The 12040-nt window shown below is 50.9% G+C and overlaps 1 protein-coding gene across 1 annotated transcript in view; it reads right to left on the reverse strand.

Moving 5' to 3' along the window:
• COL27A1 (collagen type XXVII alpha 1 chain) overlaps positions 1 to 12040 on the reverse strand; it is a 222490-nt gene that overhangs the window by 142053 nt on the left and 68397 nt on the right. Inside the window, exons 9-12 of the mRNA XM_038745686.1 lie at positions 11322 to 11375; positions 6966 to 7010; positions 4058 to 4111; positions 3155 to 3199 (exon numbers count right to left, since the gene is read on the reverse strand). Of these exons, the coding sequence (XP_038601614.1) occupies positions 3155 to 3199; positions 4058 to 4111; positions 6966 to 7010; positions 11322 to 11375 (198 nt within the window). The remainder of the gene's footprint in view (positions 1 to 3154; positions 3200 to 4057; positions 4112 to 6965; positions 7011 to 11321; positions 11376 to 12040) is intronic.

Raw genomic sequence — 12040 nt, forward strand, 5'->3', positions numbered from 1 at the left:
GTCCTGTGTTGAAGCAGAGTTGATCGCCCTCTCAATTGTTTTACCCTCCATCACATCAACATTTAAAAGATTAAGGATGCCTTGAATTTGATTTGAGCTTTTTCTTTTGCAAACCACTCTTTGAGGAATGGATTATTATTCCCATTTTACAGAAGCAGGACAGGACACAGAAGTTAAGTGACTTGCCTGATGTCATAGAGCAGACTCATGACGGAGTTAAGGTGGAGACTCAGGTTTCCCGAATCCCAGACCCATGTTCTTCCTTTTCTCCCCATTCCTCTTGCTACAGAGGGAACCTCCTCTTGATGTACTTTTCCAAGCACTTAGTATTGTGTACTCTGAACACAGTAAGTGCTCAATAAATACCTTTGATTGATTAAGGAACTCTGCATCCAAAGCTAGGTCCTCCTGAAGGCCAAAGTTCATAACTCCTTTTTCACCTCAGTCATCTTTTATTCTAATTGCTGTCCCAGGTAGACAGGGACATTCCCAGTACCTTCCTGATTTCAAAAAGCACTTGCAAAACCAAAACTTTCTACCCAGTGATTTCCAAGAAATTGGGTATCAGTCCATCAGGGCAACATTGAAAAGGCAGGAATCTGCTTTGGGCCTTCCCAGTTAAATATCTGTCTACCTTTCCAGCCCCTAAGTCCACGGTGGGTAAAAAGTATACTGGGTGGGTTCTTCTTGGAGGAGAGGGTGGGGAAAGGGCAATACTGCATAATTTATTTTATTGTCGGCACCCCCCTGTAGATTGTAAATTCCTTGTGGGCAGGGATTACGTCTACCAACTCTGTTGTACTGCACTCTCCCGATGCTTGGTAGAGCGCTCTGCACACCCAGTAAGGGCACAGTGAATATCACTGACTGATTAAGTGATTAAACCTCCTGCTGCTGTGGAGAAATTCCATTTGCTCTTCACCAGGAAGGTAGTCAGCCTCCAGCTTGTCCGCATACCCAGCCAGTGTTTGTGCAGTGCACAGAAGGCACGGCAGAGCTGGGGAGCAATGAGACATTCTCTGGCCTCCCCTTGGTCTCATCCATTTCTTCCATTACTTATTTTGACCTCTCTAGTTGTAAAAGTTTTCCTGTCTGTCTCCCCCGCTAGAATGGCAGCTCCTTGAGGCCAGGAAATCCCGGGTCTGCCACTTGTCTGCTGTGTGACCTTGGGCAAGTTACTTCATTTCTCTGGGCCTCAGTTAACTCATCTGTAAAATGGGGATTGAGCCACAAGTGGGACAGGGACTGCTTCCAACTCAATTTGCCTGTATCCACCCAAGAGCTTAGTGCGGTGCCTGGCACATAGTAAGCCCTTAAATACCAAAATTATAATTACAATTATTACTGGTATGACATCACTGCTACTGCTAAGACATCACAACACATGGACCAGGGGCAGGCAGGAAAGGTGGAAAAGAATAGACATCCAGGAGAGATCATTCGGTCTTCAAGAAAATCAATTCAATCAGATCAGAAGGCACGATCCCTCCCCCAACCCCTGAATAGCAGGAAATCCAATCCCTGATGTTCCCTCCCTAGGGTGCTCCAGTAGCTTCCGACCTCTGACTTCTCCAATGCCACAACGCTCCTGGCTGGGGTGGGTGTGAATAGGGGTGCGACAGGGCGGGAGCACAGGACTGAAACGTAGCTCTATCCCAGCACCTCGGTGTGAGAATATTTATGCAGCCAACGCTGGAAAAGTCAAGATAACAGAAACAGACTGGGAGCTGGAATGTGTTGAGTATACAGGATTCCGAATGTGGGAACAGCACGTCAGAACTCAGAAACCCTGACCAAACATAATGTACCTAACTACAGTTGCTTTGTTTATTGGATTCTGGTTGGTGATTCATATATTTTCTCTACTTAAGGGTCCTGAGTATTCATGTAGATTCAAAGGAGAAAGCGAGCATCTTACACGGCTGAGATAAGGAGTTGAGTGATTTTTTTTTTCACCTCTGTCCAACCTCAGGAATGATAATGATAATAACAGCGCCTTAGATTTATAGAGTGCTCTGATGTCACCTCTCAATGTCTCTGTTTTCCCAAGCCTCCAGTCCAGCACTCTCCAACCTAGTTTTAGAGAGCCCCTAAACCAAGAAACCCTCCAGTGGGAGAAGGGAACACTAAAAACCCACAAAGGAAAACCAAAACAAGATTAAGTTTCTGGGGACGTTATGGGACCTGCTGGATCAAATTGATGGTGGGATGGGCAGCAGCATGGCCTAGTGGAAAGAGCACTGGCTTTGGAGTCAGAGGACCTGGGTTCTAATCACGGGTCTGCCAATTGCTTGCTGTGTGACCTTGGGCAAGTTGCTTCACTTCTCTGTGCCTCAGTTACCTCATCTCTAAAATGGGGATTAAATTCTACTCCCTCCAATTTAGGCTGTGAGCCCAATGCTGGACAGAGACCGTGGCCAACATGGTAAAAGTGTTTCTACCACCATGGCACTTAAAACTGGGCTTGACACATAGTAAGTGTTTAACAATGACTATAAAAAGCCAAAAACATTATAGGAACCTCACCCACTTTTCCATTAAATAGTCACCCCGATCACTGAGCAAATCACACTCATTCTCTTATAGTAAACATCACTGTGGCTTCCCTATTGAGCCAAATACCACAACGAGGAAAGCACCCCCAGCTAATTAACTCTGGGCTAGGCTTATAAGAGAATAAAGGCCCCAAGTATCCAAGAATGGACTGGAACCATGTAGCGATTGAAGTGTCAGAACACACGCCACTGAGATCCAAAGAATGACCTTGTCTTCCTCCAGGAAGGCAATGGATTAGGTCCAGGGTATCAGAGTAAGGGAGAAAGCTAATCAAGTCAACAGAGTGGATAGCACACAGAGAGGCCCGGGGACAGACACACACACACACACACGGGGAAGGGGTGGATTAGGTCCAGGGCATCAGAGTGGGTGAGAAAGCCAATCGATTCTCCTGTGCTACAGTCACAACAGAGTCATCCCACAGAGACAGAGAGGCCCAGGGATGGACAGACAGATACACACATGGAGAGAGAGAGGAGCAAGGAGTCCAGAAACCCTGACTCTCCAAGAGGAAGCACAGGGAATCCCAAGCCCTTTAGCCCTTCGAGGTTGCATTTCGCTTGACAAAGTCTGCATAGTAGACGAGGAAAAACTTTACCGGCCTACCCATCTTGCCCCTCTGGCCAGGCACTCCGGGTACACCCTGCAGGGAAGAGACAAAATGAGAAAGCTGGTTGAGGACCTGAGAAAAGAAAAGGCACGCACGCGCGCGTGCACACACACGTACAAGACACACCTCAACTTCAGCATCGCTCAGCCCACCTCCAGACACTTTGGGGTCAAAGCCTAGAGAGCCTTGACCTCAGTTTAGGGACTTGACCCTTTCTCTCCCTGGCTGAGTCTAGATTAGGGGCTTAGCTTAGGCCCAAAGGGGGAAAGACAACAAGGAGGTGGGGCATTTCCTGTTTGTAAGGTGGCTGCCTTATTTCTACACCCAAAGTCCCTGGCTCCCCAAAGCACCACCCATCACTCCGCCTTCCACCACTGCTCAGGGGTCTACAGGGGCTCTGGAGTCTGAGGGAATCTTGAAGTACTAGCAGATGGAGGGGGTAGAGGAGCCCCCACTTTGGGGTGTATGGAAGGGTGAAGAAAAACATGAAGAGTCAAGGGGGTGGGAGGGCAGGGATTGGTAGATTGGAGTGAATAATTTGGGGGTGTGAAGCTTTCTGCTTTGACTCTAATCTCCGCCAGCTTGCTTAGGGGTAGCCAGGGGCCACCCACGGTTTGCTGACTTGGCTCCTTCCCGGGACTGGATCATGGCCCAGAGAGTCCCTGAGACACTTCCAGGAGGCCGTGGTCCTGGGGTAGTGGTAACAGGATTTATTCAGGGCTTGCTGTGTGTGGAGAGTACTGCTGTAAGCACTGGAGCCCACAGTGTCATCAATGTGCTCAAGGCCTCTATCTGGCTCCTGAGCCCCTGGGAGACATAATAGCCCTCACTTCGGCCAGGGGGTCCAGGAAAGGAGGGGCGGGAAACCCTCCAGCCTGACAGGATACTCACTCGTTCTCCATCGGATCCTGGCAGGCCAAACAGGCCGGGGAGACCGATATACCCCTGCAGGAAGAGAAAAGGCAAAGTCACGCAGATTGCTCTCAGGTGGGCTACGTTCTCCCCTCCCTGTTCACCTCCCACCCTTTGGCCCTCCCAACAACCTCCCAGTCCACAGCAGTGCTAATTTCCGGCGCTCCGAGATGATATAAGCCTTGAGGCAAGTGTATATGCCCATGGACTGCATGGTGCTGGCTTCCACGATGTAGTCCAAGGGCACATACCCTCACACCAGGGATCGGCAGGCTCCTTTGGCGGGAGAGAGGGAGGGAGGCCGGGGAGGTCAGGGCCGCAGCCCGACCCCATCCTGGCTGCTCCCCAAACCTAGAAAAAATGAAGCTCCGTTTGGGTTAGACACGACCAGTCCCTGCCGCCCTTACCACCCATCTACCCCCGATGGCAGCCCTGGTGAGCTCTGCCCTGCCCTCTGGGCTTCACCCCCAAACCTGAGCAGAATCCCAGAAGTCTGGACTGAACCTATTACCTAGCCAGAAGTCACTCCTGCCAGCTCTTCTGGACTCCGGAGGTTGGATTTCAATTAGCATTTGAGCACCCAGCTCTTTCCCTTTCGGGAAACAGGAAATGGAGCAGATGGGAAGGGTTAGACAAATGGAGATGTCTCCGTTATCCTCAGCCAATTCCCCCATCCTTCTGCCTAGCCTGGCCAGTCTGCACCCTGGTTCTTGCTTCAAGCTGTGTCTCTTCCAAGTCATGACAGCCAACTGGTAGGCTTCATTGCCCTCCACAGAAAGCATGTTCGGGGGAATGGGGCCATGGCACTGGCCTCGGCTCAGCAACATGATTTACAAGCCCCAACCTGGGTCTTTGCCAGAGAGGATAGCCTCTCTTGCAACCCTACTCTCCTGACGGGGGAGTCCTCAAAGACCCATGGAGCCTTTGTCATCATGAAGATGGAAGGGTGGGGAGGGGACGGGAAGGAGAGCCCAGGCCTACGATATGAGTGGGGGCCTACATAGCTCCACTTTCTCATCTGCACGTGGCTTCAAGATGTTGGGCCATCCTTCTCAGGAAACTGAAATTGTTTCCAAGCTGCCTCGGCTGGTCCTTCCCCACTTCTGGCCCCTTCCCTGGGGAGCAGGACAGCCAAGAGTCCCCACACTACATGGAGGATTTTCTCTTCTATTGTCAGCATGATTCAAATTAAGACCCCACTGGGACAGAGGATTTAGGGAGAATAGACCATGAAGCTGGCAGCTTCGATGTTTTCTCTCATTTTCTTGAAGCTCAGGAGAAGTTGGACAGCAGCACCACTGACATGGGGCCTGGAGTCCTAAGCTTCCTTTTTAATGTGAGTGACTAAAGTATCACAACCAGCTGATCACAAACTGATCACTCAACCTCCATTAGGCTTCTAGCAAACTATAGATTAGTTTGAGCCAATTGAACAAGGGTCATCACCTGGAGCTATTCTTATATCATGGCCCCAAGAAAGACAAGTGCAGGTGAATTCACTTGAGGTGGTGAAAAAGCCATGGGGCTCAAGTTGTCTCTCTCTACCCAGAGCTGAGGCCCTGGCTATAGTTCAAGATACCTGAGCACAAGTTAGCCCCGATCTATCATCTGATGGATTAGGTCCATGGAAGAAGCCCATTACGTAGGTACCAAACCAAATGGGTCTAGAAGGTCTACTGTGGTGAATGCCAATGACACAGACCCCACCAAATTCCATGAGTATTAATTCCACCAACCCCTCTCCAACTTTAGAATTGTCTCTGACATTTCCACCTATCCCAGACACCACTCCTGTCCTTCCAGACCACACCATTGGAGGGAGGATATCCAAAGTAAAGAGGAAGTTGGCTGAGATTTCCAGGGTAGCTCTGGGGCAAAATCTAGTGAATTCATTCCTCCAGTCAGGAGCCAGGTCGCATGGGCCTAACTGACGTACGCAATGCACTGAGTGGTGCTTCTCTGCCTTTCCCTGCCTTTTGATTCATTGTTTCACTGGCTTGGCACAGCTTTCTACTCTGGCGCTCCACACAAATTGCTCTTTCAGTGATTGACTGGAGGGGACCTGCTCTCCAGAGCACATAGGGCCTTGAGAGATGAGCACAAAGGCAGGTGACACCCCCAGCTCAACCCTCTGCCCAGAAGGGAAAGACTCCCCGCCCCACTGGAGACATTCCCATGCAGGTGAATCAGCTTCCCGAGTCCCAAGTTTCCCCTTGTCACTCCACTCGCATCCGGTGTTGGCCAACACGCCCATGTGTTGACAAATCACAAGCACTTAGAGTTACCGGGGCAGCCTGTTTGTATTAATCTCTTCGGATGATGAGCTTCCGCTGCCTCAGCAGGGAGAGGAAAGTGGGATCATTCATTCAATTGTATTTATTGAGCGCTTACTGTGTGCAGAGCACTGTACTAAGCGCTTGGGAAGTACAAGTTGGCAACATATAGAGATGGTCCCTACCCAACAGCGGGCTCACAGTCTAGAAGGGATTAGGGAGCAGAGCCTCTGGCTAGGCATCCTGGGGTCCAGTTGGCTCTGCTCCGAAGCACAGATATCCTGACCACAGTGAAGTGTTCCTGTTTCCCCGGTGTTTGGAGTTTGGCTCTGGCTGGAGGCTTCAGAGTACACTGGCCAATTGTCCACACACCCCCTCACCCCCCAGATCTTCCTGTCTCCTGAGGAGGAGCGGGAGAGTGGCCAGCAGGTTAGGAGCTCAGAGTCTTGCTAGCAACTGCTCCGCAGCATTTCGGGGACCTCATCTAGAGGGGGCTTGGAGGGATGGGGTGGTGGTGATGGGGAGCTCTGGGGAGGGGTCGGTCCTGGAGGGGAGAGCACTTGGCCCTGCTGCCTGACTGGCTGAGCCCAAAACATGGGCAAAGCGCCACTTACCCGGCTGCCTTTGGGGCCTGGGTCTCCTATGGCTCCAGGTAATCCCTGAAACAGAAGAACAGAGAAAGGAAGGCAAATGTGGAGAGGCTTTAACCAATCCTGCAACTGGGGAGGAAGGTTTATGGCAGGATTTCCAAAGGTGGTGGGGGTCGGGGGCTCTTCTCCAGTCAACACAAATCCCAGTGTGCTGGTCACCTGCCCCACCACACAAACACATAAATGCACACACCGGCCAGCCCCGACCCCACCAACCCAAGACGCCCTGGACCAGCAGCTGGGTTAAGTCCTCCATTCAAATCTGCCAGTCTCCTCTCCTTAATTTATATTCTTGGATTGTGAGCCTCCTGTTGCCAGGGACTGTGTCTAATTCCCACTTGTGTATTCTTTTCCAGGGCCTAGCACAGTGCTCTGCATACAGTAAGTGCTTAAAACCACTACTCCTACTTTTCTGCACAGCATTCAGGTCAGCCTCTCTGCACACAGAGGGTAAGGAAAACCGTGAAATCCTTCTAGGAGGAGGCTATTAGGATCCCAGCTTTCACAGAGAAGCTGCCCCCTCCTGAGAGTAGAGGCATGACAGAAACACGAAGGAATACACTGTCCCTGACACTAGGTCCTGCAGATCCAAAATAACACATCTTCCCAACTATAATATAAATTATATCCACTGCCACCTATAAGCAAGGTTGAAGAAGATGGGGTGTAAGTCTGGCCAACAGCCTGGTGTCCACATCAAGTATGGCCTGGAATTTACTGGGGAGAGCACCCCCTCCCCCCCACCTTCACCATTCAGCTCCAGCCTGAGTTTCCCACCAGGAAACCAGCTACTTTGGACGAAGGGGAGGCGGCAGAAAGTCTCATCCAGTTTGGGTGGTCAGTGGAGGTAATGGAGGTGCTGTGAACCCCCTCTGCCTCAGAAGCCTCTCTGCTCTGGACCTGGGCTTCTGCCATTATTCCCCAACTCACTGCCCTCACCCAGGCCCCAGAAAGTCCATGGAGCAGACTAACAGAGTCTCTGGGGAGCCAGATGGCTGGGCGAGCTGGGATTGCCCTAGGGATCTCTGAAGTTGGGGTGGACGGCAGTTAAATAAATACAGTAGCCTGTGAGGTTTTCACAATTAGAGGTGAAAATTTTAAGCCTCCAGGTCTGAAAATTCCATTTCCATGCATTCTGCCTAAATTCCAGAAGTTATTTTTTTTTTTAAAGCACCTCCCCAGCCATCTGTGTGTGTGTGCCTGTGTGTTTAATGTCTTGGAAACCCTCTGGTGGTGAACTACCCACCCTTCCCCTTCCCTCCCAGGACTTTGGCCAGGCAGTGGGCAGGCTAATGCTATGTTTGAGAATGTTGCGGTCTCATGTGGTGGCGTCTTCATGGCCACTGGGGTTTCCTCTGGTCCCCTGCCCTAACCCTGGTGGCTGGCTTGTCTGCCCTCCTCTTTCCAACCCTAGCCTGGTGCAACCCTGGAGTTAGTATATTCCTTCTGCCCACTCCCACCCCACACCTTCTCCATGGCCTCAATCACAAAGCACCGTCATCAGGATCTCTCCAAGAGGCCAGGCTTCAGCTACTCTGGACCGCAGAGGTGCCATGGTAGTGTCACTGTGGGGGATGGAGAGGTGGGCCAGTGGGTGCTAGGCAGATCAGCTTGGGTTGCTCCTCCAGAATCCTCAACTGCCCTCCTGCTCTGAACCTCTCAGGGAAAGGGGGTTGGGGGGCAGCAGGTGGCCCAGAGGGGTGTGAGCCTCGGGGCCCAAGGTTGGAATGTGCAGTAGTGGAAGGGTTGGGGGTGGGGGGCACAGGAGACAAGTTTGGGCCAGAGGTAGGCAGGCTGGGGAGGATGGCTTCAGAGAGTCACCTTCTGCAACCTTTGCCCAGGGGTTGCTGACTCAGTCTATCTTGAGAGAATGGCCTTTTAAAAAGCATGATGTTCCTCCGAGGAAGAAATTAGGAATAGATTTGCTCCGCCTGCCATGAATGTGCCTCAGGTATCAAAAGGACGAACAGACTACTGAACCCAGAAGCCTTTGCAGAGTTGTTTGAAGGCATTGGCTATTTCTTATTGTGGTCATTGGCTGGGCCCTGAAAGGATCATACAGAGCAGAAGTAAACTCCACTCCTCCCTTCTGGCATCTGCTCTGAGGGGTTGGGCTGGTAGACAGATAGAAAGATCCCAGTGAAAACTCCTGCATGGGGTGTGGAGTAGGGAGGAAGGGGGTGGTATGTGTGTGTGGGTGTGGGTGTATGATTTCCCAGAGTTCCCTTAGATTATACCATGGGTCCGAAGGGTCCTGGTCTCTCCACGGTGAAGGGAAAGTGAAGAACTGTTCCCAGTCTGGGTTTCAGTGACTGGCCTGCCCCGCCGATTTCTCCAAAAGGAGGGCAGGAGGAGAGAGATATATTGAGAGAGATGGATGGATTTCCACCAGGGCCTGGAAGAATTTAATGTCTCAGACTCTGCAAGGTGGGAGAGGATTTCCTCTACGATGCTGTCTTTTGGGGAACTAGTCTGGGGGCAAAATGAATGGATCCAGAACTTGAATTTTAGAAAATTTTACGTGGCAGCGAGAATACTCCCGGAACTGGTTCATGCTGTTTGCACAAGACATGAAAGGCTGCCTCTGTCAGGGTTAACTGTTTCCAGAGAAGACATTCAGCAGATTTTCCTGCATTTGCATCTCCCGGCAGTTGTCCAAGCCATGCCAAGTTGACTGACACTCCCTGATTCCCAAGCACAGAATTGTCTTTGATATGCAGCGAGCAGACTCTGTGGATCAGGGGTCCTCTGGGACCAAACCCACACTGCTGGCTGGATTCTGTGGAGACCAGAGACCACAGTGGGCTGTAACCTGAGAGCTCTTCTTGATTTTCATGTTACAACCCAAATGTGCAATGGGAAAGAGCTGGCAGAACAGTCCCGCTCTGTGCATTTAGGCTTCAGAGCTTTCTCCAGGTCCAGGGAAGGGAAGAGAACATTCTGAATATGGATGGGGGAAATTCATACCCCCATCTGGCTCCAGAACCCATCCCTGCTCTTTGGCTTGATGGGGGGTTGGAGGGGGTGCTTTGAAATCCAGGCATGAAAGGCTGGGCGCCACCTGGGCTGTCAAACACTTGCCTGCTTGTCTCCAGGAATGCCTGTCTGCAGGGGACACCAACCAGCTTCAAGACCATATGGCCTAGAGGATAGAGCTCGGGCCTGGGAGTTAGAAGGACCTGTGTTCTAATCCCAGCTCCACAACTTGTCTGCTGTGTGACCTTGGGCTAAGTCACTTCACTTCTCTGTGCCTCAGTAAAATGGGGATTAAGACTATGAGTCCCATTTGGGACTGGGACTGTGACCAACCTGATTAACTTGTATATACCCCAATGCTTAACAGTGCTTGACAGATAATAAGCACTTAACAAATACCATTATTATTCAGACAGGATGTTCCAGGACCAAGAACATTAGAACACAGGTATCCAGAGCCACCTGGCAAAGATAGCAGTCATTTCAGAGGAGAGAGAGAGAGAGAGAGAGAGAGAGAGAGAGAGAGAGTGAGAGAGAGAGAGAGAGAGTGTGTGTGTGTGTGTTGGGGGTGGTGTCCCTCTGGTTTAGGGCAGGGGTACCTCAAGATCTCATTTAGTCAGGGACCACTACAGTCCTTGCAGCATAAACTTGGTCCCACTGGGTTGAGAGAAAACAGACTGGTGTATGGGGGTTTTAGATGCCCTTCCTGTTACCCCTTCGATGTTAGACTACAAACAGGAAGGGGGTCTCTTGCAGTGAGCAATCACGCTTGCAACCCCTTCCTCCCTGCAACCATGCCTAGACTGTAAGCTCCCTCTAGACTGAAAGCTCATTGTAGGCAGGGAATGTGTCTATGATATTGTTGTGCTGTCCTCTCCCAAGTGCTTAGTATAGTGTTCTGCACACAGTAAGCACTCAGTAAATACAACCGACTGACTCCCTAAGCAATCGGCCCACAGAAACTCAAGTATTCCAACTGGGACACTGAAAGATAATAGTAATGATGGTATTTGTTAAGTGCTTGCTATGTGCCAGGAACGTACTAATGCTGGGGTGTTCCACGTTGGGCTCACAGTCTTAATCCCCAGTTCACAGATGAGGTAACTGAGGCACAGAGAAGTGGAATGACTTGCCCAAGATCACACAGCAGACAAGTGGTGGAGCCAGCATTAGAACCCCTGCCCTTCTGATTCCCAGGCCCATGCTCTATTCACTACACCAAGGATGGATAATACAACTCCACTGAATCCGAGCATTTGCCCACCGTTGCCCAACAGCCCCCCAGAAAACACCATTGCAGGAAGTCACTGGCCGTGAAAGCCTTCGAGAAGCTATTTACTGCACCTGCCTGCCAGGATAACCTTTGGCACCCGGACTTCCCGCGGGTCCTGGCTCCCCCTGCAACAGAAAGGAAAGAAAGGTAAATGAGACCCCGCCGAGCCTCCTGGTCCCGGGCCTGCAGGGGGTCAGTGGTGTTAGGGGGGAGAGAAGGGGGAGGCAGGCCTGTTACAGTTACAATAGATAAAGAAATCAAAAGGACAAAAACAGAGGAAGGAAAATTTGATGAAAAATGGAGGAAATCACCCTCCCCAGAACTTGGGGAAAAACCCGGAAAAACAGGCTAGACAAGATCTCTGCACAAAGCCCCCAGCTCTGCAGGGTCCAAGGGGAGTTTGGAACAAGGAAGCCAAGAAAAGGTGTTAGCTGTGTCTCTCCATCTCTGGCATATGGAACTGTTTTACTCGGGGAAACCCTGCCAAGATTCTTGAAAACTAAATGGATGCATGTATAATATCGTCTAACATCGCCCCTAACAGCCCAGCTATTCATGGCTTTTACTGCAAACATCAGACTTAACCAAACACTCTAACAGGGAATTACTGACTCTCTCAGTAAGATGTGGTTTGCAAGAAAGCCCAGCGGCAGATTTCGGGGAGAGGGACTGAGTCTGCAGGGAAAGTAAGAGCTCCTATCTCTGCCCAGTCCTCAGTGCAAATGCTCAAAGCCCCAAGGAAACAGGGTGGGCATCCAAGAGGAGTCACCCTGGCAGTTGGCCCTGGCAG

This window comes from Tachyglossus aculeatus, chromosome 4, assembly GCF_015852505.1.
Source record: "Tachyglossus aculeatus isolate mTacAcu1 chromosome 4, mTacAcu1.pri, whole genome shotgun sequence".
NCBI lineage: Eukaryota > Metazoa > Chordata > Mammalia > Monotremata > Tachyglossidae > Tachyglossus > Tachyglossus aculeatus.